At 55.3% G+C, this 26,497-nt stretch overlaps 1 protein-coding gene across 2 annotated transcripts in view; it reads left to right on the forward strand.

Annotated features, from left to right (window-relative positions):
• SLC66A2 (solute carrier family 66 member 2) overlaps positions 1 to 25,387 on the forward strand; it is a 42,527-nt gene extending 17,140 nt beyond the window's left edge. For both annotated transcript variants that reach the window (XM_069568978.1, XM_069568977.1), the window contains 2 exons: positions 10,730 to 10,946; positions 23,891 to 25,387. In XM_069568978.1, coding sequence (XP_069425079.1) covers positions 10,730 to 10,946; positions 23,891 to 24,098 — 425 coding nt within the window. In that variant the 3' untranslated portion in view covers positions 24,099 to 25,387. The remainder of the gene's footprint in view (positions 1 to 10,729; positions 10,947 to 23,890) is intronic.
• Positions 25,388 to 26,497: the final 1,110 nt, after the last annotated feature.

Raw genomic sequence — 26,497 nt, forward strand, 5'->3', positions numbered from 1 at the left:
CAAGTTGGCTGGTTCTTCTGCCAGCTCAGCTCTGCTGTTGTGCACCAAGATTGTGTCTTTTGACCTCAGTTTCTGGACTTTGCAATTCCAGAATTTTCATTTGGTTCTTTTTAGTCATTTCTGCCTCTCTATTGATATTCTCTATTTGGTAAGACATTGTCAGTGTACTTCCTTTAATTCTGTTTTATGAAACATTCATTTATTTGTGGCTGCACAGGTTTTTCGTTGTTGTGTGCAGGCTTCACACTGCGGTGGCTTGTCTAGTTGTGAAGCGCAGACTCGGTAGTTGTGGTGTGCCAGCTTAGTTGCTTTGTGGCATGTGGGATCTTCCCTGATCAGGGATCGAACCTGTGTCCTATGCATTGGCAGGCCAGTTCTTATCCACTGAACCACCAGGGAAGCCTTTCCTTCTATTCTTTATGTGTGGTTCCCTTTAATGTTTTTTTAATGGAACGTTTACGGACTGCTTTGAAGTCTTTTCTGCCAAGTCTAATGGTTCTTCTGTCTCTTAAAAAGTAGTTTCCTTTTTTTTCTTCTCTGTATGGGCCACTTGCCATACTTTGTTGAAAACTGGCTATTTTAGGTAAAATACTGTAGCAACTCCAGACACCGACCCCACTGTGCTTGGGGGCTTGTTTGCTTGTCTCTGTGTTTAGTGACCTGGCCCAAGGGTGCCAGGAGCTGACCTTGACTCTCCTTTGTCCCCCTGTTAAGCTTCTGGGGAGTGGTGGGGTGTGACACTCTGACCAGTAGCTGCTCGCTCTGTTGATCTGACAACAGCCTCAGGCACGTGGGGACCCACCCGTGCCCGCTGCTGGGGTTCCTGGCCCCGGGCTCGCGCCACTGTGTCTGCGTTTGTTGGCGCGCGTTCCCGGGAGCGGCGGGGCGGGCTGGCCGCACGGGGGCGCGCGGGCCACGCGGCCTGGATCGAGGGTCCCCTGCGCGGAGCCGGGTGTCCGCGGGTAACTGGGTCTCGGCCTGATGGGCGGGGCGGGCGTGAGGATGGGGGCGGCTGCGGCCCGGGGCGGCCGTACCCCGCCCGAGACGGGAGGCGTGCGGGTCTGACGCACAGCCTGCCCCGCGGCAGCAACCAGGCCTCCGCGTCCGCCCCGCCGCCGGCCGGGCCAGGCGCCCCGGTCAGAGGTCCGGCCCACGCCGACCCCAGACCCTTTCTCTTTGCGATGTGCCCTCACGATCTGAGAGCCTGAAGCTGTCCACTGAGACTGGCCAGGGTGTTGTGATTTTTTCAAAGTCGGCTCCGCGGAGCTGCGCTTTCCTGCAGCAGAGCCCACGTAGGGGAGCCCTCTGGACCATCCCTGGGGGAACAGGGGCCCAGGCCAGCCGCGCGCATCCTCAGTGGATCCTGGGCCTGGGGCAGGTCACCGTCGCTGACCCGGGGTGCCCGCTCATTCGTGGTCCTGGTTTTCTCTGTGGAGGAAAGCGGCAGGCCGACTGCAGCATCCCCAGGTGGCCGAGTGGCTAGAGCTGCTGCTGGAATCGCTCTGATCCAGGGCAGGAAGGGCGGCCACCCTCTCTCCAGGCCGCTGCTTGCTCCGGCATCAACGGTGGCCGGTCTATACCCTTTGAGACCAAATCTCTTACATAGTCGTTTGGAGCATAAAAATACAATTCGATAGGAAATCAAGTCCTTCTTGCCACTAGGACGCAAACTCCTGGTGCAGATTCTTCAGATAGCAAATGGCTTCTTAACTCAGAAGTGATTGGACTGAGCAGGGAAGGAATGGCTTTGTGGATCCAGGGAGCCTCAGACCTTCTGTCAGCCAGGTGGGGATTTCTCCACGTTTACATAATTGCGAAGCTTTAGGGATGTGCTGGTCACCACCAGGCATCTTTAGCAGCAGCTCAGGGGCAGGCGAGCTGGGTGTATTGGAGGCCCTGTGCTGATTGACTGGCCCCCACACCTGGGACCTTCTTTCAGCTCTGAGTGCCTTGCCATCCAGACTTGCCCTTTGGGCCCACTGACTGGAAAACACATCCGGGGAGAAAGCACATCCCGCTTGAGCTGGGGGCTTGCCAGGGGAGTGAGGAGGGGAGGTGATTTCTGTTAACACCTCAGCTCTCGCCGGCATCCTCCTGTCGGCGTTCTGCCTGCGTCCCTGTTCTCCGAGCACCGTCTGCTTATGCACAGAGTGGGACCCAGCGGCCCAGGAGGAAGGTGTCACCTGAGTGGCTCTATTTCAGGAGGAGGGTGCCAGCCCGCCCCCGTGCCTGGTCTAGAATCAGTTTTGAGAGGGAGTGCAGACCATTCTTCTTTCTTAGCTTATTTTAAAAATTATTAATAAAACAATCTGACGTAGGAATCCCTAAAGAAGTATAAGAAATGCTTGATTCTTCTGATTACAGATCAGTGATCTGTGCATTTTACTAAGCGTCTTCTGGGCTCTTCTAACTTTTTCTGACTGAGCTCTGCAAGCGTCACTCCATGCTTTCCGTATCTACGCAGGGTTATCCTCAGCTGACGTTTTTCTGTATGTAATTGCCTGCCTTTTTCTCCCTGCTGCTTGTTTTAACTCACCACAACACATCAGTTACAGTTAATGGGTAGAAGGGTCATTAAATGTATTTTAAATTGTCCAGGATTCAAATGACAGCACCTCAAACTTAAAGTTTGAAAGAACTATTTTTATCTTCAGTGTGAGAGAATATATTCTCTAAAGTGAATATGTGTGTCTGTATACAACTTGAAAGTGTACCGTTCATTGGTTTTTCGTACATTCACAGCGTTGTGCAGTGACCACCACCATCTCATTACAGAACATTTCCATCAGCCCAAAACAGACCCCACACCACCCAGTTGCCTTACCCCAAGCCCTGGTAACCACTGATCTGTTTTCGTCTCGGTTTTGCTTATTCTGGTCACGTCATGTGAGGGAATAATACAGACTGTTGTGTCTGAATTCTTTAACTGAGCAGGTGTTTTCAGGATTCACCCTGCTTGTAGCCTGTGTTAGTACTTCATTCCTTTTCAAGGCTGAGTAATATTCCGCTGTGTGGCTGGACCACATTTTGTTTATCCATGTGTCCAGTGATGGACATTTGGGTTGTTTCTACCTTTTGGCTTGTTGTGAATAGTCCAGTTGTGGATAGTCATGGGAAGTTTTCACGTGAACAAGAAGGTTTTCAGCTCTTTGGGGGCGTTTACATAGGAATAGAGTTGCTGGGCTGTGTGGTGACTCCACGTTTCATCATTTGAGGAACTGCTGGACTGCATTTTGAAGTGGCGGCACCATTTTACATTCCTGTCAGCTGTGTATGTAGTTCCCAGTTTCTCCACATCCTCATCAAGACTTCCTATTGTCCTTTTCACTTTTGCCATCATAGTAACTGTGGAGTGATATCTCATTATGGTTTTGACTTGAGTTCCTTACAGTTCGTGATGTTGAGCATCTTTTCATGTGCTTGTTGGCTATTTGTGTGTCTTTAGAGGAATGTTTATTTGGGTCCTTATCATTTTTTAATTGGGTTGTTTGTCTTATTGTTGTAAATCATATATATTCAAAAGGAATGTTTACTTCTTTTCTCCCGGGAGTTGTAAGTGGTGCTTGTTTTGTAGACTGTCAGGCTTTGGTGTCCTGCAGAGCCTCTCTTGGTCCTGTCCTCTCCAAGGGACCGGGGCATCTGTGTCTTCCTTGCGGCAGCACTCATGCTTCCTCCCCCGGCCTCTCTGTAGCGGCCGTGGTTGGATGACTCAGGTACTCAGGAGCCCTTGAGTATGGCCCCCCAGGGTTGCCTGGTCCTTGGCCCGTGCACTGAGGATGTGTTGAGAGCATGTCCCTTGGGGGTGTCCTTACCTACCTGCAAGTCCAGGAGGCAGAGAGGTGGACGGGCTCCAGCAGTGTTCCCTCCCGGCTCTATGACCTGGAGGAAGCCCGTCCGGGGAGAGCCGGGGGCTCTGTCGCGGGGTGTGGAGGCCCTCAAGGATGCTGGTGGCGGCCACTGCCCCAGGTTGTGACGGAGCAGGGTTAGGATGCTGGCAGTTCCCTCGTGTGAGGATACGGGACCCGTCCTTGCACCTGAGGGAGCCCGAGTGGCAGAGATGGTCAGGGAGACCCGGGAGGGCCTTAACCAGGAAGCTGGCCCCTTCTTTGCCCCAGAGAACTGGCAGATAAAGCCGCGCCAGGTCTCATCCAGCCCACGTACAGTGCTGAGACTCAGCCATGAGGGTGGGCTTCCCGAGACGGAGGGCCTGTCCCCCCTGCCCTTGCTCTTCAGGCCCCTCTGGAGCTCCCTGTCCACTCAAGCAGCTCTGTTTCCTTTTAGCAGCTTTACTGAGGTCTGATCAGCATGCAGTGAGCGCATCAAAGTGTGGAGCTCTGGTCAGCTTGGGCCTGGGTACAGCCTTCGCCCAGACCAAGACAGTGAACATGCTGGTCACCCCACAGTTTTCCTCTTTGTGACCCCCCCACCTCCCCCGAGTACTAATCTGCTTTCCTTCACCATTCATTTGCATTTACTAGAATTTGACACGTTTACTGGAATTTCACCAGAATTTGGAACCATCCAGTACATACTGTTTTGTCTGGTTTCTTTCACTGAGCATAATTGTTTTGAAATTTGTCCAGGGTGTAGAGTGTATCAACAGTTGGTTCCTTTTTATTGTTGAGTTATATGGTTATATTACAAGTTTTCTGTTTATTAACTGGTTGATGGATATTTGGATCATTTCCAGTTTTTGATTGTTACAAATGAAACTGTGAATGAACTCTCGCGTTCAGGTCTTATATGAACATGTGCTTTCTTTTCTCTTGGGTATATACCTAGCAGTGGACTGGCTGGATCATATGGTAAGTGTATGTTTAATTTTTAAAGAAATTGTTGCACTGTCTTCCAAAGTGCTGTACCATTTTGCATTCCCACCAGCAGTGTGTGAATTCCAGTTGCTTTGCATCCTCATCAATACTTTGTATGGACCTTTAAAAAAATTTTTTTTCCATTCAGGTAGGTGTGTGGTGGCATTTCATTGTTGTCTGTCTTTACATTTCACTGATGACGTCACGTCTTTTCGTGTGCTTCTTTGTCATCCTTATAATCTTCATTGGTGAAGTATCCAGGTCTTCTGCCCCTTTAAAAGTTGTTCTTATTGAGTTGTGAGTGTTTAATGCTTTGGATACAGGTCCTTTCATCGGATACATGGCTTGCAGGTTCTTGTCCCTGTCTGTGCTTTGTCTTTTCATTCTTTCAGTAATTTCTTCTGACGAGCGGAAATTTTTAATTTTTTATGGAGCCCAGCTTATTAGTTTGTTCTGTTGCTGATTGTGCTTTTGGTGTCAGATCTGAGGCATCTTTGTCAAACTCAAGGCCACAAAGGTTTCTCCGTTTTTCTTCCTGGTAGTTTTAGGTTTTACATTTAGATCTGTGATCTAATTAACTGTGAGTTACTTTTTGTTTCTGGTGTGAGGTATGGATTCAGCTTTACTGCTTTTGTGTATGGATGTCCAAAGACTGTCTTTTTTCCCCGCTAAATCACCTATGCATCTCTGTCAGAAGTCAGCTCTCTCTGTGTGGGTCCGTTTCTGGACTCTGTTCTGATGAATTGATTTATTTCTCGGTTCCTGTGCCAGCACCACGCTGTCCTAATTACTGGCTTGGTACTGAGGCTTGGATCAGGTAGTGTTAGTCCTCCGGCTTTGTTCTCTGTTCTGTGTGCTTTGCCTTTCCATGTGGATTTTAGGGTCAATTTGTCACTTTCTACATTAAGCATGCTAGGACTTTGGTTGGGGTTATCTTGAATCTATAATCTGGGGAGACTGCATAATCATTATGATTGTGCAGAGGGCGTTACCACAGCCACGCTGGGGCTGCTGTCCTTAGAGAGGCCTGCCTCCCCAGCAGGCCCCTGAGTGATGTCTGGGAACTCTGATTTTGGGAGACTTCCCATTGTTCCCAGAATTGGCAAGAGGTGCTCTCTGTGCTTCAGTTGTCTGGACACCTGCTGTCCTTCTGGACGTCTGCAATTTCACTGTGTGTTAAGCGGAGGGTGTCACGTGGCCAGCCCCTGGTAAAAACTCTGGGCACTGAGGCCTTGATGAGCTCCCCTGGTCGCTGTCTGTTGCTGGAGGATCAAGCTCATCCGAGGGAGAGGCTCCTGGAAGCCACAGCTGGAATCCTCTGGGCGCTGCCCACCTGCCTTTCCCTTCGTTGGCTCGGCTGTGAGTCCTGTGGCCGTGTGTCACAGCTGGGACTACGCTGGCACGCTGGGTGAGTCCCCCTGAAGAGCACCGTGCCCAGGGCTGGCCTTGGAGGCTCTGACATGACAGCGTTGAGACTTCCAGCATCGGAGCTCCATAGGCTGTCCTCCTACCTGTGGCTTCTTTGGTCGCCCTCAACAGTGTTTTGTAGTTTTCAGTGTACCCGTCTTGCACGTTGTCAGATCTGTCCCTAAGTATTTCATATCTTTTATGGTATCGTGTAAGGTATTGCTTTTTAAACTTAGTTTCTGATTGTTCACTGCTAGTATGTAGAAATGCAGTTAACTTTTATAAGTTGCTCTGATAGCCTGCAATCTTGCCGAGCTCATTTGTTCGTTCTCATGGGCTTTAATGGGTCCCTTATATATTTGATAAGAAGATCGTGTCATCTGTGAATACGGATCGTTTTACTTCTTCCTCTCCCCCCTTTTCTTGCCTGATTGCTCTGGATAGCGCCTCTAGCACAGTGTTGATTAGAAGTGATGAGAGCGAACTTGCTTGATTTGGTCCTGATCTTAGTGGAAACACATATGTCTATTTATAGCCAGCCCACCTTAGTGTAATTGTTATATGGTTAGCTTTCCATGTGCTAAAACCCCCTGCTACATTGTCCTTCTTTGTTTGAGTAGTCCCTGGTCGTGTGTGTGTGTGTATGTGTGTATGCGTTAGTTGCTCAGTCATGTCTGACTCTTTGCAACCCCATGGACTGTAGCCCACCAGGCCCCTCTGTCCGTGGGATTTCCCAGGCCAGAGTACTGGAGTGGGGTGCCATTCCCTTCTTTATGCGGGGGATCTTCTCTATGCAGGGATCAAACCCAGGTCTCCTGCATTGCAGGATGATTCTTTACCCTCTGAGCCACCAGGGGAGCCTTATCTATTAATAAGATTTAAATGATAAGAAAAAAGTCATATGTATTCACCCACTTAGTTACCCTTTCCAATGGTCAGTTTTGATCAGATATCAGACATTGTGAATTTAGTGTACTGAATATTTTTGTGGGCTTTAGACATTCTGAGATTAGTTCTGGGAAATGCAGCTGGTCCTCTGTGGGGCTTTTGGTCTTCTTGATCTCATCACACTCTGCCATCCTGTCTTGTCTCGGATATGTGATAAATATTGTTAAAATGCATGTGAAGGTTCTTTCTCCTTCCTTCCATGTTTCGCTGATGTATCCTCTTGGAAGGGGCCAGCCGCTCCCAGGTACTGGTATATTTTTCTGGAACGTCAGAAACAGTGGTCCACAGGGGAGTTCCTGAAAGAGACGTTTCTCTGCCTGAGATATGGCAGGGATAGGCTTCAGAAAGTGGGAGTTGATTGTGATTTGTCCTCTTTCCCCCTGACCAACTCTGATCCTGCCTCCTCATGCCCTTTCCTGTCCTCGGGGAACTTTGTCTGCACCCCTGGAGGGCACGCAGCGGTCACCAAGTAATGCTGGCCTTGGAGGCACAAACCGGCCTCCTGAATCTTGTTCTTTGAGTGCTGTTTGTCAAATGAGTATTGAATTGGGCAGGTTTACTCCTTTACTGGAATTCATGCTCATTGATGATGATGTCTCACTGCAATCATTAGGACCCTTTGAGAAAACACCCTTGAGTTATTTATTCAAACCATGTCTATTTGGTCCCTTGGCCCCTAACCATAGAACTGTAGGCAAGTTGCATAACTGTTTCTAGGCCCCCTGCCCTCACTCAGAGGCGGGGCCTGGTGATGCTGTGGGACCGCACCCATGTCCCCTCCTGGCCCCTCCTGCCCCACCCTGCTCCGCCTGCCCTCTCGCCTGGGCTGCCAGCTGGTTCCTGGGTGTGGTCCTCCAGCAGGCCTGTGCTTCAGCTTCAGAAGGCGAATGATGGTTCCACGCTGGAGTCGGGTTTACTGCCGGGGGTTGTCCCAGCAATGCTGGTGGTTGCGGTGACCACACCGTCGTCACAGCTGCAGCAGTGGGTGCTCAGGTGGTGGGACTGTCGGGTGGTAATCTGAGAGCTGTGATGCCTGAGTATTGTCTGGAGTGTGGAGTCTGACCCACATGGTTGAAGGTCTGTAAACCTGAACGGCAGGAATTAGGCTCATTACTGCAACTCATCCCAATTACTCCCCGTTAGAAGATCCATGTTCTTGTCGCTGAGGTTCTTGCATTGTATGTGCCTGTTGACTCGTGTCTGACTCTTTGCCACCACATGGACTGTAGCCCACCAGGCTCCTCTGTCCATGGGATTCTCCAGGCAAGAATGGGTTGCCATGGCCTTCTCCAGGGGATCTTCCCATCGAACGAATCTCCTGCATTGTAGGCAGCTTCTTTACCACTGAGCCACTGGGGTTGCCCCTCTTGAAGTGAATTATTTGGCTCTAATCTTTCGGAGAAGGCAAGTCCCTAAGCGTTGAGTCCTGGGAGCTGGCACGTGCAGTGTACCTTGCCAGCTCTAGGTTCCTCCTGCGTGGCCTGGCTTGCCTGCTCAGGGCCCTCGCGGGTGCCAGGCTGATGGGGAGGCTGCTGCTCTGTCTGTTGTGCTGGGGGCAGAAAGTGGGTGAGGGCTCATCTGACTATATGTTTCAAAAGGAATTCTTTAAATTTATCTGAGGCTGTGTTTTTTGTCACAAATGAGTTTAGTTACATAAAACACAATTTTGTATCTTCTTTGTGTAAACATAGATCTTTTTGCAGACTTGGCAAATGGCAGCCATGTAACTGAGCTCTTTGGCGGGTGGCGGCCAAGGTCTGGGCACCTCGCGCTCCCAGGGACGCCCTCTCCCCACATCTTAACCCCACTATTTGGTTTCTGTGTTCCCCTGCATGTCTGTCACGGTGGACTCAGGGAGGGGTCCTGTCCTCGGTGTTCATTGAGGGGAGGGGCTCGACAGGGCACTGGTGCCGCTGAGCACCACGGGGTGACCTTTGACCTTCGCTGGGCCTCATTTCTGGCATTTGTGTGGATGAATGTTTTTGGCTAAAACAGCTTTGCTGAACCTGCCTGTGACATGGTGGGACAGGGGCCAGCAGACTGGAGACAGTGATGGCCTGAAGGGAGCGAGCAAGAGAGGGGAGGTGGTCACATGGGCGCCGCAGCCTGGGGAGCCAGGGTGAAGCCCCGGGGCCCTCCCTGGAGGGTGGGCGGACATGGGTGACGCGAGGCTCTTCTCTGGGCACCATTCCCCTCCAGGCTTGTGCCGACATCCTGGACTGGGGGCGGATATTTGTTCAAGTACCTGAGTACTCTCAGTCACGTCCTCCTCACGCTGACCTCACCCTCCTCACACTGACCTTGCCCTCCTCACCCGCGTCCTCCTCACGCTGACCTCGCCCTCCTCACCCTGACCTTGCCCTCCTCACTCGTGTCCTCCTCACACTGACCTCACTCTCCTCACACTGACCTCACCCTCCTCGCTCTCGTCCTCCTCATGCTGACCTTGCCCTCCTTGCTCGCGTCCTCCTCACACTGACCTCGCCCTCCTCGCTTGCGTCCTCCTCACACTGACCTCGCCCTCCTCACCCGCGTCCTCCTCACGCTGACCTCGCCCTCCTCACCCGCGTCCTCCTCACGCTGACCTCGCCCTCCTCACCCGCGTCCTCCTCACGCTGACCTCCCCCTCCTCACCCGAGTCCTCCTCACGCTGACCTCGCCCTCCTCACCCGCGTCCTCCTCACGCTGACCTCGCCCTCCTCACCCGAGGCCTCCTCACGCTGACCTCGCCCTCCTCACCCGCGTCCTCCTCACGCTGACCTCGCCCTCCTCACCCGAGTCCTCCTCACGCTGACCTCGCCCTCCTCACCCGCGTCCTCCTCACGCTGACCTCGCCCTCCTCACCGGAGTCCTCCTCACGCTGACCTCGCCCTCCTCACCCGCGTCCTCCTCACGCTGAGCTCGCCCTCCTCGCTCACGTCCTCCTCACGCTGACCTTGCCCTCCTCACCTGCGTCCTCCTCACGCTGACCTTGCCCTCCTCACCTGCGTCCTCCTCACGCTGACCTTGCCCTCCTCACCCGCGTCCTCCTCACGCTGAGCTCGCCCTCCTCACGCTGACCTCGCCCTCCTCACCCGAGTCCTCCTCACGCTGACCTCGCCCTCCTCACCCGCGTCCTCCTCATGCTGACCTCACCCTCCTCACCCGCGTCCTCCTCACACTGACCTCGCCCTCCTCACCCGAGTCCTCCTCACGCTGAGCTCGCCCTCCTTGCTCACGTCCTCCTCACGCTGACCTTGCCCTCCTCACCTGCGTCCTCCTCACGCTGACCTTGCCCTCCTCACCCGCGTCCTCCTCACGCTGACCTCGCCCTCCTCACCCGAGTCCTCCTCACGCTGAGCTCGCCCTCCTCACCCGAGTCCTCCTCACACTGACCTCGCCCTCCTCACCCGCGTCCTCCTCACGCTGACCTCGCCCTCCTCACCCGAGTCCTCCTCACGCTGAGCTCGCCCTCCTTGCTCACGTCCTCCTCACGCTGACCTTGCCCTCCTCACCCGCGTCCTCCTCACGCTGAGCTCGCCCTCGACCCCGCCCCCAGTTCACGTCTGTTTCTTTTGCCCTAGACTTCGACCCCCACCACTTCTGGCACTGGAGCAGCTTTGCAGACTACGTGCAGTGTGTCCTGGCCTTCACTGGCGTGGCGGGCTACATCACCTACCTGTCCATTGACTCGGCCCTCTTTGTGGAGACCCTGGGCTTCCTGGCCGTGCTGACCGAGGCCATGCTGGGTGTGCCGCAGCTCTACCGCAACCACCGCCACCAGTCCACGGAGGGCATGAGGTAGGGGCAGACATCAGATGTTCAGGTGTGGCTGCCAGGTCATCAGCTCTGCTGGGAAAACTGCCAGTGCATGAGCAGTTTCGGTTTGCTCGTTGCTCTCCTGATCTCTTGGTGTGCAAGCAGGTGAGTTTTTGTTCAGCAGGTGAGGGGAGGCCAAGAGCTTCCTGTGAGGCAGCTCACTGTGAGCCGTGGATGGGGTGGGGGTCCACGGATGTCTCCAGAAGGCAGAAGGTTCAAGCCCTTTAATGCAGGAGATAATAACACAGCAGCCTCTTCCACTTTGGCACCACCAGGAACAGGTCCAGGCACTCCCCAGTGAAGCAAAAATAGTTTATTTGCAATAACATCAGAAAGTGTAAAGTGCTTAGGAATTAACTTAACCAAGGAGGAGAAAGACCCATACAGTGAAAACTGCAGAGACACTGCCTCTCACGCGTTCAAACGGTGACTGTTGGAAGAACAGCAGGAGTTAGTGAGGATGTGCAAAAATTGGAATTCTTCTGTTCTGTTCATGGGAAGCAAAATGGTACAGCTTCTGTGGAAAACAGTGTGGCATTTCCTCAAAATATTGAAAATAGAACTACTATATGCTAAGTCATTTCAGTCATGTCTGACTCTTTGTGACCCCAGGGACAGTAGCCCACCAGGCTCCTCTGTCCATGGGATTCTGAAAGGCAAGAATACTGGAGTGGGTTGCCATGCCCTCCACCAGGGGATCTTCCCGACCCAAGAATTGAACTGGAGTTTCTTATGTCTCCTGCATGTGACCCAGCAATTCTGCTTCTGGGTGTATAACCAAGAGAATTGAAAGCATGGTCTTGAACAGATACTGTAAGCCCATGTTCATAACAGAGCAACAACCAAGTGTCCATCAGTGGTTGAATGGATAAGCAAAACGTGGTCCGTCCATACAGTGGAAAATTAATCAGTCTTAACAGGAAGGAAATTCTTACACAGGTTTCAGTAGGGTAATTTGAGGACACGATGCTCAGTGGAATAAGCCAATCACAAAGGACAAATACTATGTGATTCCACTTATATGAGCTTAGAGTTGTCAATTCATAGGAGGTATTATGGCAGAAAGTGAAGGGGAACTAAAAGGCCTCTTGATGAAAGTGAAAATGGAGAGTGAAAAAGTTGGCTTAAAGCTCAACATTCAGAAAACTAAGATCATGGCATCTGGTCCCATCATTTCATGGGAAATAGATGGGGAAACAGTGGAAACAGTGTCAGACTTTATTTTTCTGGGCTCCAAAATCACTGCAGATGGTGACTGCAGCCATGAAATTAAAAGACGCTTACTCCTTGGAAAGAAAGTTATAACCAACCTAGATGGCATATTCAACAGCAGAGACATTACTTTGCCAACAAACATCCGTCTAGTTAAGGCTATGGTTTTTCCAGTAGTCATGTATAGATGTGAGAGTTGGACTATGAAGAAGGCTGAACGCCGAAGAATTGATGCTTTTGAACTGTAGTGTTGGAGAAGACTCTTGAGAGTCCCTTGGACTGCAAGGAGATCCAACCAGTCCATTCTAAAGGAGATCAGTCCTGGGTGTTCTTTGGAAGGAATGATGCTGAAGATGAAACTCCAGTACTTTGGCCACCTCATGGGAAGAGTTGACTCATTGGAAAAGACTGATGCTGGGAGGGATTGAGGGCAGGAGGAGAAGGGGACGACCGAGGAGGAGATGGCTGTGGCATCACTGACTCGATGGACGTGAGTTTGAGTGAACTCCGGGAATTGGTGATGGACAGGGAGGCCTGGCGTGTTGCAACTCGTGGGGTCACAAAGAGTCGGACACGACTGAGCGACTGAACTGAACTGAACCATGGTGGTTGCCAGGGCCTGGAGGAGGGGAGACGGGGGAGTTATTATTTAGTGGTTACTTACCTATAGTGCTTTTGAGTGAGTGTCTCTCTGTACAGATTTTTTAGTGACTTGTCTAAGTAATATATTATGCATATAACTTACCACATAATTGTGTCATCATTTTACCACTTTGGATGCAGGGTAGAAACTTTACCTCCTTTGATGATATATTTAATACATTATGCATTATATACATAAAGTGTTCACCTCCGCTTATAATTTTCTTCAATATTTTCTCTTCATATTTAGAACATCAGATAATGTTTAAATTTTTGCTTCAATCAGTGTAATGCACAAAATTGAAGAGGAATGGGAAAGTCTATTGTGTTTATTTTTGCTTATGATATTCTGTCTTCCTTCCTACGCCAATATTCCTTTTCTTGTTGGTTTTTTTTCCCCCTTGCTTTGAGAAATTTCTGGCAGGCTGCAGTCCACGGGGGTCTCAAGAGAGTCGGAAATGACAACTGAACAACAACCCTCTAAGGCTGTCAGGTGGTGGCAGGGTTTTCACTTTTCCGAGAATGTCTCGATACCCTTTCATCTGAAGGATGTTTCTGCTGATGTAGGATCTGGTTTGATAGTTCTTTTCTTTTCGACCTTGAAAAATGTGCCATTTCCTTCTGGTCTCCATGGCTTCTGATGAGAAAGCCATTGTCATTTTGTTGTTTTTCCCTATTGTTGTTCAGTCATTAAGTCAGGTCCAACTCTGCGACCCCATGGACTGCAGCACGGCAGGCTTCCCTGTTCATTGTCTCCTGGAGCTTGCTCAAACTCATGTCCATCGAGTCAGTGATGCCATCCAACCATCTCATCCTCTGTCGTCCCCTTCTCCTCCTGCCTTCACTCTTTCCCAGCATCAGGGTCTTTTCCAGTGAGTCAGCTCTTCACATCAGGTGTCCAAAGTATTGGAACTTCAGCTTCAGCATCAGTCCTTTAAGTGAATATTCAGGGTTGATTTCCTTTAGAATGGACTGGTTGGATCTCCTTGCAGTCCAAGGGACTCTCAGGAGTCTTCTCCAGCACCACAGTCGCATCAGTTCTTTGGCACTCAGTCTTCTGTATGGTCCACCTCTCCCATCTGTGCACGACTACTGGAAAACCACAGCTCAACCATGTTTCCGCTTGCCAGCTCATCCGCTTGACTGATGACCTTGAGGACATGGACTGCATCCCATCCCCTTCTTTCCCCAACATCTGACAGTGTTTGGAAAATTACAGCAGTTCAGTAAATATTTGTTGAATGAACTAATGAAGGATTCAAATAGTTGATTCTCTAAGTCACTTTTGGGAAATAGGAGAACCCTTGGGGATGCGTTTATGAACATGGAAAATTTACCACTGTGGGTACCTAGCCAATTGGGCTAATTCGTAGAGAATTTGTACCCAGTGGCGAAAATTGCAGAAGGCCCCAGTGGGCACCACGTCCCTGGTGGGCACCACGTCCCTGGTGGGCACCACGTCCCTGGTGGGCACCACGTCCCTGGTGGGTACCACGTCCCTGGTGGGGCTGCAGTGACTCATCCAGCTAAGGTGATGTTGGAAAGATGCCTGGCCGGACTGCAGAGGTTGGGGCTGCTCCGCAGAAGTGCCGCCACAGGCGTGGCCATCCCACTTCTGGCCTCAGTGGGGTGGGGGGCAACCACTTCTTGTCCTCAGTGACAGGACAAGCAGAAGTTCCTGGCACTTGGAGGGGAGCCTGGGGAGCTGTGTGGGGGTGGGCAGTGCTGTCTGAGGAGGTCCTGACTTTAGGACATGAGGGATGAGCGTGGTCTTGTGCTCTGTGACCGCAAGCCCCTCTCCCCTGGTGCCCGCTCACCTGACTCCGCCTGCCCACCTCCTGAGGGTGCTGGTGTGAGGGCCTTGGGGCACAGGCTGTGATGAGATTGAGGTGCTGGTGTGAGGGGGTCAGGGTGTGGGGTATGAGGGGGTCAGGGTGCTTGTGTGAGGGGTGGGGTGCTGGTGTGAGGGGTCGGGGTGCTGGTGTGAGGGGTTGGGGTTTATGGGTGTGGGGTCAGGGTGTGAGGGGTTGGGTGCAGGTGTGAGGGGTTGGGGTGCTGGGGTGTGAGGGGTTGGGGTGTGGGGCATGAGAGGTCGGGGTGTGGGGTGTGAGGGGTCGGGTGTAGGTGTGAGGGATCGGGGTGCTGGGGTGTGAGGGGTCGGGGTGTGTGGGTGTGATGTGTCAGGGTGTGGGGCGTAAGAGGTCGGTGTGAGGGGTCGGGGTGCTGGTGTGAGGGGTCGGGGTGTGGGATATGACGGGTCGGGGTGTGGGTGTGAGGGATCGGGGTGCTGGGGTGTGAGGGGTTGGGGTGCTGGGATGAGGTGTCAGGGTGCTGGGGTGAGGTGTCAGGGTGCTGGGGTGAGGGGTCGGGATGCAGGTGTGAGGGGTCGGTGTGGGTGTAATGGGTCAGGGTGATGGGGTGAGGGGTCAGGGTGCTTGGGTAAGGGGTCGGGTTGCTGGGGTGAGGGGTCAGGGTGCTTGGGTGAGGGGTCAGGGTACTGGTGTGAGGGGTCGGGGTGTGGGGTGTGAGGGGTCAGGGTGTGGGTGTGAGAGGTCAGGGTGCTGGGGGGTGAGGGGTGGGGGTGCTGGGGTGTGAGGGGTCGGGATGTGGGGTGTGAGAGGGGTCAGGTGCAGGTGTGAGGGATCAGGGTGCTGGGGTGTGAGGGGTCGGAATGCTGGGTTGTGAGGGGTCGGGGTGTGTGGATGTGAGGTGTTGAGGTGTGGAGTGTAAGGGGTCAGTGTGAGGGGTCGGGGTGCTGGTGTGAGGGGTCAGGGTGCTGGTGTGAGGGGTCGAGGTGCTGGGGTGTGAGGGGTTGGGGTGCAGATGTGAGGGGTTGGTGTGGGTGTAGTGGGTTAGGGTGATGGGGAAGGGTTCAGGGTTCTTGGGTAAGGGGTTGGGTTGCTGTGGTGAGGGGTCAAGGTGCTAGTGTGAGGGGTCAGGGTTGCTGGGGTGAGGGGTCGGGGTGCTGGGGTGAGGGGTCAGGGTGCTGGGGTGATGGGTCAGGGTGCTGGGGTGAGGAGTTGGGGTGCAGGTGTGAGGGCACAGAGGCAGAGGAGTTCCCCTGGGGCTGCAGGCAGCGGGAGCCCGCACTCTGGCTGAGTGGGTATGAGAAGGCCTGGAGGTGCCACAGTGCTAGCCCTGCGTAGGGTGGAGGCCCGGTCGTCAACCAGCGGGTCCTGAGCAGGCCCCAAGCTTGCAAAGGAGGCCGGCGTCGCTGCTCCAGTTGGCTGCCTGTGCAGGGTCCTCTCCAGACTGCGCTCGTCCTCTTTAAGGAGACTGACCTGATAACAGGCAGCTGCCGGCCCAAGAGCGGGCTCTGGGGCAGCGTGATGAGGATGGATGGTTCTGCGAGGACAGCCGGGCTCTGGGGGGTCTGCAGGGCCGGTCCTGGGGCCATCCTGCACTGCTGCCCGTGCCCCCTGCCAGCTGATGGTGCAGGTGACGTGGGGCTGTGCCAGCAACGGGTGGTGATGGGGCCCCGGGCCCTGGGCTCAGGGCAGGGCTGTGCTCCTTGCTCCTGGGCATCGAGCTGGGGTCTGTGCAGGGTGACCTTGCTCTGTGTGCTTTTAAAGACCCAGCACCCGGGGACTGAGGAGCCTGGCAGGCTACAGTCCACGGGGTCTCTAGAGAGTTGGAAATGACAACTGAACAGCAACCCTCTTTCTTAGTGAGCAAGCTGAGTGCTTGGAGAGAAGGTGCAGGTGTGGAGCCTCATGCAGTTTTGTTTCCTGTAACATTAGTTCTTCTTCGCAGAAGTCTGTGTAAGAGAACCTGTAAGATGATGGGATGTTCACGCGACAGTGGAGTAAATCTGAATCCGCTGTGTAAACAGGCCGCCCCAGCGTCTGCTTCTCTCAGCCCAGCTCACGGGCACCTGGGCTCTGCATGTCCTCTCAGGGGTCTTCCCTCAGCCCCAGCCCAGTCTCTGCTCTGTCCCTGATAAAGTTCTTCAGTCTGGTTGCGGCACTGTCCCCAGGGCAGGGGCCGCCTTTCCTTGCCGTGTCCCCAGCACCCAGAAAGGCTTGGCCATCGAAGGGCAGTGAGCCCGACTCCATGATCCTGGGCAGGAGGCGCCAGGTGTCCCTGTGCAGCTGGGGCTGGTCTGACCTGTGCCCCCAGGTTCCGCGCCCTCTGCCTGAGCCGTGGCGGCCGGAGTTCCCTGAGCGTCCACCCCGACACGTTGCAGCCGGATTCCTGGGGGGCAGATGGCTGGCTCCCAGGCGGAAGTGAGGACGGTGGGGTCGTGAGGGAAGTGCCCCTCACCTGTCCACACCCCGGCCTGGAGGAGAGAAGGTGGCGTGCCGGGTGTGCACGTGGTGGCCCGGTTCAGCCTGAAACCAGAACCTGCCCCAGCCCGCGACACTCTGGCTGGTGGACAGCCCCACTGGCGAGGACACAGGAGCCCCCTGAGATTGGCTTCTCCCATCCAGAGCTCAGGACCAGAGCCCTCCCACCCTTTCCGGTGTCCACGCCTGGACTCCAGACTTGGGCTCATGGCTGCCCCTGGCCCCCATCCCCACTGCCCAGCAGCTGCACCGCATGGGCTGATCTGAGCATCCTCAGGTGTCCCCCAGCGAGGTTTCTGTTTCACCCCCAAGATGGAGCAGCCCTGGACCTGCTGGGACTCAGAACTCTCGAAGCCCTGCGGTCAAGGCCAGCTCAGATCTGCTGCGGGACACTCGGCCTCAGACCATCAGGGGGTGCGAGAGGGGAGGGACTGTGAGGTCCTGCTCAAAGACCAGCTTCAGCCATCTCCCAGGGGCCCTGCTCAGAGGGTGTGCGCTCACACACACAGGTGTGCACACTCATGCACACATTCACACACGTGCACACACATTCACACACACTCACATGCATGCTTTTGCTGCCTCTGCCTTGGAGGAAATGCAGGAGGTACTTTTGAATGATTTCCCTTTACAGAATGTTAAGCGATTGTTGGAATGATGCTTCTGAACCAGTAACAGAAACTGACGCAGCTTTGAAATAAGGTCACTAATTAGCACTGCGGCCCTGAATGGCAACTTGTAGCCAGGTTCCCTCCTCCTTCCTCCGCATTTTGCTGCATGAGAAGATGTTCCCCAACAAGTAATTACTGGAGAGCCTGGGGGTGGGTGAAGGAGCCAGCATGGGGAAAACCAGTGGTGGATCCAGTTATGACCGAGGGGAGGGAGGGGCAGGCAGGAGGCCGGTGGGTGGAGGGGTGTTCAGAGACAGCGCTGGCCCTGGCCGCGGGGGCCCCAGGAGGAGGTCACGTGTGTGGTATTGTGAGGCGGGGACGCTTCTGGGTGCAGCAGTTCAGGCCGGCTGCTGACGCGTCCCAGCCGGGACACTCTGGGCTTTGACAGCAGCGTCCAGCATCAGGGAAGTGCTCACCTGGTCCAGCTCCAGACCTGCCCTCAAGCCTGGGGCCTCAGCTGCTTGGGAATCAGGGTGGCATCTCCCTGGGGCCACATGTACGTCACTCTCAGCCCCCCACCCATTGTCCTCTGTGTCGTCCTTGACGTGGTGAGCCTGCCATCGTGAGTGGAGGTGCCGTGCACGATGCCCACTAGAGTGCACATGTGGGTGTGCAGGTGCACCTCCACCACAGCACACACCACACTTGCACACCCAGGGGCCAGTCAGGAGAGGAGGAGGGCTGGAATTAGAGTCCAGCGAAAGCCCTGGAACTTAGACAACTTCATGGAGCAGTAACTTGTCACACCATCACCCATCTAAAGCTCCGCATCCAGTGGATTTTAGTGCATTCACAGAGCTGTGCAGCCATCGCCAGTCTAATTTTAGGGCGTTTCGTCACCTGAAAAGCAGTCTCGTGCCCGCTGGCAATCACTCTCCACTGCCCCCACCTCGGCCAGGCCTCAGAACCACTGATCTGCTTTCTGTCTCCACGGCTCTGTCCGTTCTGGACGCGTTAGAGAAATGGAATGACACGGCACGTGGTCCTCTCTGCTGCTTTCACTCTCCGTCACGCCCCCAAGGCCACGCACAGTGAGCGGCCAGTGTCCATCCTTCCTGAGTGACAGTCAGTGTGCGCACAGGTCAAGCTCTGCTGATCTCCTCTTTAGTTGGTGGACGTCTGGGCGGTTTGGCATCTTCTTGGCAACCATGAGCAGTGTTGCTGTGAACAACAGTGTTGTCTGTGTGCCAGTTTCTGCGCGGACATGTGTTCCTCTGTCTTGGACACACTTAGGAGTGGAGCTGGTGAGTCGCGGCCGCACCGTTTTATGTTCCCGCTGGAGGTGCAGGATTCTGGCCTTTGCACAGCCTCACCAGCACTGGTTACCTTCTCATCATAGCCGTCCGTGTGGGTGTGAAGTCAGGTCTCCTGTGGCTTTGATTTGCATTTTCCTGATGACTGATGACATCAAACACCTTTCCCTGTGATTATTGGCTGTTTGTGTATCTTCTTTAGAGAAATGTCTCTTCAGATTTTTGCCCATGTAAAAATTTGATTGCTTTCCTTATTGACTTGTAGAGATCTTTAAATATTCTTATTGGTTTGCATTCATCTTCTCCATTGCAGGCCATCTTTTTACACTGCAGCACAAAAGATTTGAATTTTGATGAAGTGTATTTTTTTTTTTAATTGCTATGCCTTTGGTGTCACACCTAAGAAACCTTGTGACCCTTGGTCACAGAGACCTACTCCTGTGTTCTGGGTAGGCTTTGAATTTTGGGGGAGCTTTGGATGGGTGGGACGGAGAAGGCAATGGCCCCTCACTCCAGTACTCTTGCCTGGAGAATCCCATGGACGGAGGAGCCTGGTGGGCTGCAGTCCATAGGGTCGCTAAGAGTCGGACACGACTGAGCGACTTCACTTTCACTTTTCACTTTCATGCACTGGAAAAGGAAATGGCAACCCACTCCAGTGTTCTTGCCTGGAGAATCCCAGGGACGGGGGAGCCTGGTGGGCTTCCGTCTATGGGGTTGCACAGAGTCGGACACGACTGAAGTGACTTAGCAGTAGCGGTAGCGATTGGATGCGGGGAAGGAGGGAGGTGTGGGCGGGGCTCGGCGGTGGGAGTGCGGAGCGGCAGGGACGCACGGGGGCGCCAGCGAGGCCAGTGCAGGAGTGAGGGTCGTGCTGCGTGGGCGCTGGCTGGGGAGAGGTGTTCTGGACGGCTGGCCGGGGCAAGGGTGAGGTGAGAAGTATTTTAGGAATAGTCGTCGGGCTGCTCGGTTTCGGAGGAAAAAAGCTGGTGCCAAGAGTGAAGTAACGGGATCCCGGATTAAACTCGTGGGGAGGATCAGGCACAGGGCGCAGGCGCTGGAGCTGGGGCCAGGGTGAGGAGGAGCCGCGGGAGAGGAGTCGGCTCCCAAGCCACCCACCCTGCCCACCCCCAGCCGAAGAATGCAGCCTGGGGACAGTCTCCACCTGCGCAGACCAGCTCCCACAGCTCCTCCGTGCCCTGGGCTCCCTGTGCTGTCCGAACCCCGGGCTGGCAGCCCTCAGTCGAGGAGGGGTCTTCCTAGAGACCCCGCCATGTGCAGTGGGCACACTCCGGCCTTGATACACACTAGGACGTCCCTGGCCTGCTGGACGGTGGTAATTGGGCCTCACGGCTGGCCCACCTGATAGCTGTTGAGGGTAACAGGTGACCTGACCCCGTGGGGGAGACGGGGTCTGGGCCTGTGCACATGCCCACAGGGGGCAGGGTCCAGGGTGACCAGGGGGTTCGGAACATGAGCTTGTAGTCAAGTGTCCACTCCTGGCACGTGGGCTCCCGCGGCTCAGGGTGGTACTTGGACTGGGAGGAACAGTTTGATTAAACATTTGCCCTGAGCCCTCAACACGCGGGGCTGGTTGTGGGGCCTTGGAAGGCTGTCGGATTCCTGCTTCTGGGGCGAGAGCCAACTGAGGGCCAGGGCCAGGAGAGGCATCTGGGCACCTAAAAATGTGTGTGTATGTCAGGCAGAGCCCAGCTCTTGGCGTTGCCCACACGTCTCCGCTTGCTAGGGCGAAGGTGCACCTGGGCTTTCAGGCCCAGAGAGACACCAGCTGGGACGGGCTCAGCTGTGCCTTCTGCCACCCCTCTGCGGCCTTTCCACCCTGCGAGGCATTTGCTGTGTGTTCTTGGGTGAGTCACCCAACCTGTCTGTGCCTCAGCATCTCCCCTCTAAACGGGGCACTGCACAGGCCACCACGTGGTGTCTGTCTTGGGAGGGAGGGTCCTTGGGTCTCCTGCTAAGTTCTGGTGTCTCTAGGGGAGACTGTGCCTTGGCTCTTAGCACTGTAGAATGAAACTAGACTGATTTACGACGTTAGTTCTCTTCCCATCTTCACAGCTGTTTGCAGAAATTGGGCTTGCTTGTCAGAGCTTCTCCTGGAAATGCTTGCTCTATGGGGGTGGGTTTCCTTTGAAATGGAAGTGCTGTGAGCTGGAGAGCTGTGAGTAGCCTCGCTGGCAGGCCAGCATCTCTGCCGCTCTGGTCTGCCGCTGCCAGGCAGCCCCTGTGCGCCCCCCCCCCCACCTGCTGTTCCTTCCAGACACCGCTGTGGGTGGTCCCATCCAGTCCCCTCCGTGTCCATGATGTAGAGTCACCTGCAGGCCACTTGGCACACTACTACTTCACTCTCAAATTCTGAGTTGGTGCTCCAGAGCAGGACAGAATTCAGATGGAGAGAGGGGCACAAGTTTGTGGGGAAAGATGCCACATAGAAGAGAGGACAGCAACAAGACACCCTCCCTCCCGGTCCTCAGCCTCTGTCCAGGGTCCAGTAGGTCTCATCCACAGGGACCAGTCAGCAGAGGCCAGTACACTCAGGATGGATGCTCCCCAGACTACCAACCTCGGGTCTTTTCATGCCGGGCCCATGTCTCCCTTGGGTGCACCTACAGACAGGGCCGGATGGGTGGAGCAGTCCTGGGTACAGGAGCGGGCGGACTGTGGGAGGACGCATTACATGAACGACAGGACGCATCTTTTTTTCCCACATCTGTCATTCTGGACTCCTGCACAGCCCCAAGCCCAGAAAGGTGCACAGGGCAGAAAGCTTTCTGTCTAGGGCATGGAAAGGGGTTCCCCCAGGACCTTTGGGGCAGACCGCCACCCAAGTCCCATGCTGGCCACTGATTGCTGGCCATGCTGTGCAGATCTGAGTGGTTTTGGAAACTGAACTGAATTCAGCCATAGTCCCCAAATAACAGCCACAATGTGCAGCTCGAACTGAACTATGTCAGTTTCCTGCTGGAACAACAACAAAAAAACATTCTCCACAGGATTGCAGTAAGACAGAGTCTCCTTACTTAGTGTTAAAAATCTCCAGAATGTTAACCAAAATTACTCACCATGAAGATTAGGAAAATCTCAACAACTCTCAAAAGACCACAGACAACAAAGAATCGACACAGAGACTGGAGTTACCAGATCTTAAAGGCACTGGTGTAACTATTCTCTAAAGAGCAATAGCAGATACTCCTGAAATGAATGCAAAGATAGACCATCACAGGGGAGAAATAAAAGCTATGAGAAAAGTAACTAGAGATTTTTAAATTGAAAAATACAGTAGCTAAACAGAAAACATACTTCATTAGTAGAATGGAGATGACAGAGCACAAATTAATGAACTTGAGGATTGATACAAATCATCCATTCTGAACAACAGGAAAAAAATAATAGGGGAAAAAAAAGAACAGACTCAGGGACAGCAGCAAGATGTCTAACGTTTGTGTCACCTGAGACCAGGAGAGGCGAGAGTGGCACAAAAGAGTTGAAGAAATGATGTCTGAAAACTTCCCAAATTTAGTGCAAGATCCATGTACGGATTTTAAGATACTCAGCAAGTCCCAAACGTGCATTCTGTCACAGACTGTGAAACCAAATTCAAATGGTGAAAACAGCCAGAGAAAAAGGACTGGTGACGTATAGTGATCCTGCTGTTTGAATGCAGAGTTATATCAGCTAACTAAGAACCAAAGTCTTTAAACACTGTGTGAGCCCACACGGTAAGCCAGCAAGAGTCGCAGGGCTGCTTGGACGCAGACGCCGGGCCGCAGGGTGGATGGGGGCCGGGCTTGGAGCCTCAGCCTGAACCATTCTCCTGAGTAAGGGTCCTGGAAGCTCCAGCTTTCGAGAGTGCAGGTTGGGGGAACTGTCCACTTTCTGCCCTGCTTCTGTGTGGTCCGTCTGATGCTCCAGTGGACAGAGCTGGGGATTTGGGGATCACTACCCTGGACACGGGTCACGGCCCCTTGCCTGGCTTTACTGGTGAGAACCAGCCTGGGGTCAGAGGCCTCCCAGCCCCAGGTGGATGGGGCCACCTCAGGAGCATGGAGTGCCTGCCCTGCCCTCAGCATAGATGGCTCAGACCTTCATCCTGTCCCTGGGGTCCTCAGAGCCGAGAGGCAGCTGCCCCCACAAACTGTGGCCTGGCTTAATCAGCCACATAAGGTTCGCCTGCTGTGGAAATGGGTCTGATTTAAACATTTTATGCAGGGAAACAGTGTGCTGGCGCGTGCTACCTGGCCGGCCGGGTGTTAGACGTGGAGAGGTGTGTGCAGACACGAGCGGTCCGTGACGCGGGACCCCTCTCTGCTCCAAGGACTGGTCTGAGACTCTGGGCGTGCCATCGATGACCAGAAGGGGATTACTGTCAGGCTATCTTTGGAGCGAGGAGCCTGGCTGAGCCAGGAGTTCCCAAAAGAGGCCCCTGGTCTCCTGCTTAGTGCCCTGGGTGCAGGTGTGGGGGGCAGAGGGCTGCCCCCTAGGCCAGTTCTCGTGCTGCGAGCTTGCCTTGTGGGACATGGTGTGACGGGCCTCTCCTGCCTGAGGCCATCGCATGTCACCTGAGGGCCACACACCTGCTGTGCCTGCAGCCAGGACGGGACATTTGTGAGCCCACGTGAGCTTGGCCCTGCGGCGCCCTTCTCTGCCCCACAGACCTGAGGCTTCTCCTGCTCGAGGGCCTTCCTGTCCCTGCGGCCATGCATGTGGTGGCTTCACAGCCAGGACAGGAGGGTGGGCCAGAGTCTGGCATGTCCCCGGACTGACCCCTGGGTTAAGTCCCCTGACCCTGATCTATGACCCCTGACCCCAGTCAGTGACCCCTGACCGCTTCTGTGTCTCTGCAGCATCAAGATGGTCCTCATGTGGACGAGTGGCGACACCTTCAAGACGGCCTACTTCCTGCTGAACGGGGCGCCCCTGCAGTTCTCAGTGTGTGGGCTGCTGCAGGTGCTGGTGGACCTGGCCATCCTAGTGCAGGCCTACGTGTTCACCCGCTACCCTCTGAAGCCGGCCCCCCATGCGGCCCACCCCGCCAGTGCCAAGGCCCTCTGAGGCGGCCAGAGGATGAGGACGCGGGGCCAGGGCTCCTGGCCCGGCCACCTGTGCCCCACATGGGCAGTGGGCACCGCAGCCCCAAGACAGGCCCGGCCGTGGGGGACTCGCCTGGCCTCTGGCTCTTGGGTATGGTGGGACCTGGGGGCCAACGCTGCGCTCTGCCGCCCAGGACTCCACAAGCAGGTCTCCCCAGGTGGGGCTGCCGCGCTCTCAAGCTAACGGAAAGCAGGCCTCTCTTCCACTTCAGCTCAGGACACAACTGGGGAACCTGGGGTGCCCCGCGGGACCCGGGATCTCTGGGAACCTCCAGGTCTCGGGCCCCGGGGCCCTGATGTGGCAGGTGGGGGGGCTTGCAGCCAGGCCAGGGGGGTCTCAGGAGGGGCGAGACGAGGTGGGAGTGAGAAACAGCACCGGGAGCCCGGGTCCCTGCCTGAGGGGCCCACGGTCTCAGGCTGGCTGGGGTGATGCACCGCCGCGTCGGGCTCAGCCATGTAGGACGCAGGGCTCCGGCTTCCTCACTCCAGGTTGGCACCTTTCCAGGCCCTGGTGGCCTTGCTGCTCCACCAGCCCCTTCTGGTGAGGCTTCTGTGGACTCAATCGCGTCTGGCCAGGCTGTGGCTGGAGTGGGCCCGGGCTGTTGGGAGGGGGGCCTGGGTGCTGGTGGGCCCAAGGCACACCCAGGAAGGCTGGGGGCCCAGGTCCGGGGTTGGGCTGCCCCAGGCATCCCTTCCCTCTGGGAATTGTGCCCTTGCAGACACAGCCCAAGGCGTCCGTCTTCCAGGCCTGGAGGCGCCTGTCGGTCAGGGCAGGGGGCGGCGGGGCAGGCTTCTCAATGCTGTGCAGAGGCCCCGCTGCTGCCCCCACCTTCTGCGCAACCCTCTGCGTCTGCTGTGTCTGACATGGGCCCTCTTCAGTCTACACAGGCATCTCAGCCTCCCAGGCAAGTGTTCTAGACACTTCTGCAGGCTTCCCACAGGCACTTCCCCTCCTGCTGGGCGGAGGGCCTGTGGCATCCACGTTTCCTGGGCTGCTACCAAAGCACCCACGTTTGTGTGGTCGGTGGAAGGCGTGTGAAGCCGTCTCCTCCTCCTGAATTTTCCTCAAAAGCTCCTGAATGTTTGAGGATCCCGTGCAGCTCTCTGGCCTGCAAAATGCTCTGAAAATGTTTATTTTTTAAAATGAAAGGAGATGTCTGTCACCGGGTGCGGCGGTGCCGTGCGTGCCCCTTGTGGGAGCCCCGTGGTCCTGTCAGGGTGACTTTAACTCAATAAACTGCTGTGGATCCAGTGTGGCCTCGTGAGTGGAGTTGGAGCACAGCCCAGGGCAGAGTCAAGGGCCCATCTGTCCTTCACCTCAGGGGATCCCAGGGAAGTGCTGCGCCAGCACCCTGCCCTGGGGGAGAGGACTGGCCTGTGACACCGAGGTCGCCCCTCAGATCCCTGGGGACAGCGCTGCCTGTGACACCGAGGTCACCCCTCAGATCCTTGGGGGAAAGGACTGGCCTGTGACACTGGGGTCGCCCCTCAGATCCCTGGGGACAGCGCTGCCTGTGACACCGAGGTCGCCCCTCAGATCCCTGGGGACAGCGCTGCCTGTGACACCGAGGTCGCCCCTCAGATCCCTGGGGAAAGTGCTGACGTTTGACACCGAGGTCGCCCCTCAGATCCCTGGGGACAGCGCTGCCTGTGACACCGAGGTCGCCCCTCAGATCCCTGGGGACAGCGCTGCCTGTGACACCGAGGTCGCCCCTCAGATCCTTGGGGGAAAGGACTGGCCTGTGACACCGAGGTCGCCCCTCAGATCCCTGGGGACAGCGCTGCCTGTGACACCGAGGTCGCCCCTCAGATCCTTGGGGGAAAGGACTGGCCTGTGACACCGAGGTCGCCCCTCAGATCCCTGGGGACAGCGCTGCCTGTGACACTGGGGTCGCCCCTCAGATCCCTTGGGGAAAGGACTGGCCTGTGACACCGAGGTCGCCCCTCAGATCCCTTGGGGAAAGGACTGGCCTGTGACACCGAGGTCGCCCCTCAGATCCCTGGGGACAGCGCTGCCTGTGACACCGAGGTCGCCCCTCAGATCCCTTGGGGAAAGGACTGGCCTGTGACACCGAGGTCGCCCCTCAGATCCCTGGGGACAGCGCTGCCTGTGACACCGAGGTCGCCCCTCAGATCCCTGGGGACAGCGCTGCCTGTGACACCGAGGTCGCCCCTCAGATCCCTTGGGGAAAGGACTGGCCTGTGACACCGAGGTCGCCCCTCAGATCCCTGGGGACAGCGCTGCCTGTGACACTGGGGTCGCCCCTCAGATCCCTGGGGACAGCGCTGCCTGTGACACTGGGGTCGCCCCTCAGATCCCTGGGGAAAGTGCTGACGTGTGACACCGGGGTCGCCCCTCAG

The sequence above is a fragment of the Ovis canadensis genome, chromosome 23 (assembly GCF_042477335.2).
Source record: "Ovis canadensis isolate MfBH-ARS-UI-01 breed Bighorn chromosome 23, ARS-UI_OviCan_v2, whole genome shotgun sequence".
In the NCBI taxonomy this organism is placed as follows: Eukaryota; Metazoa; Chordata; class Mammalia; order Artiodactyla; family Bovidae; genus Ovis; species Ovis canadensis.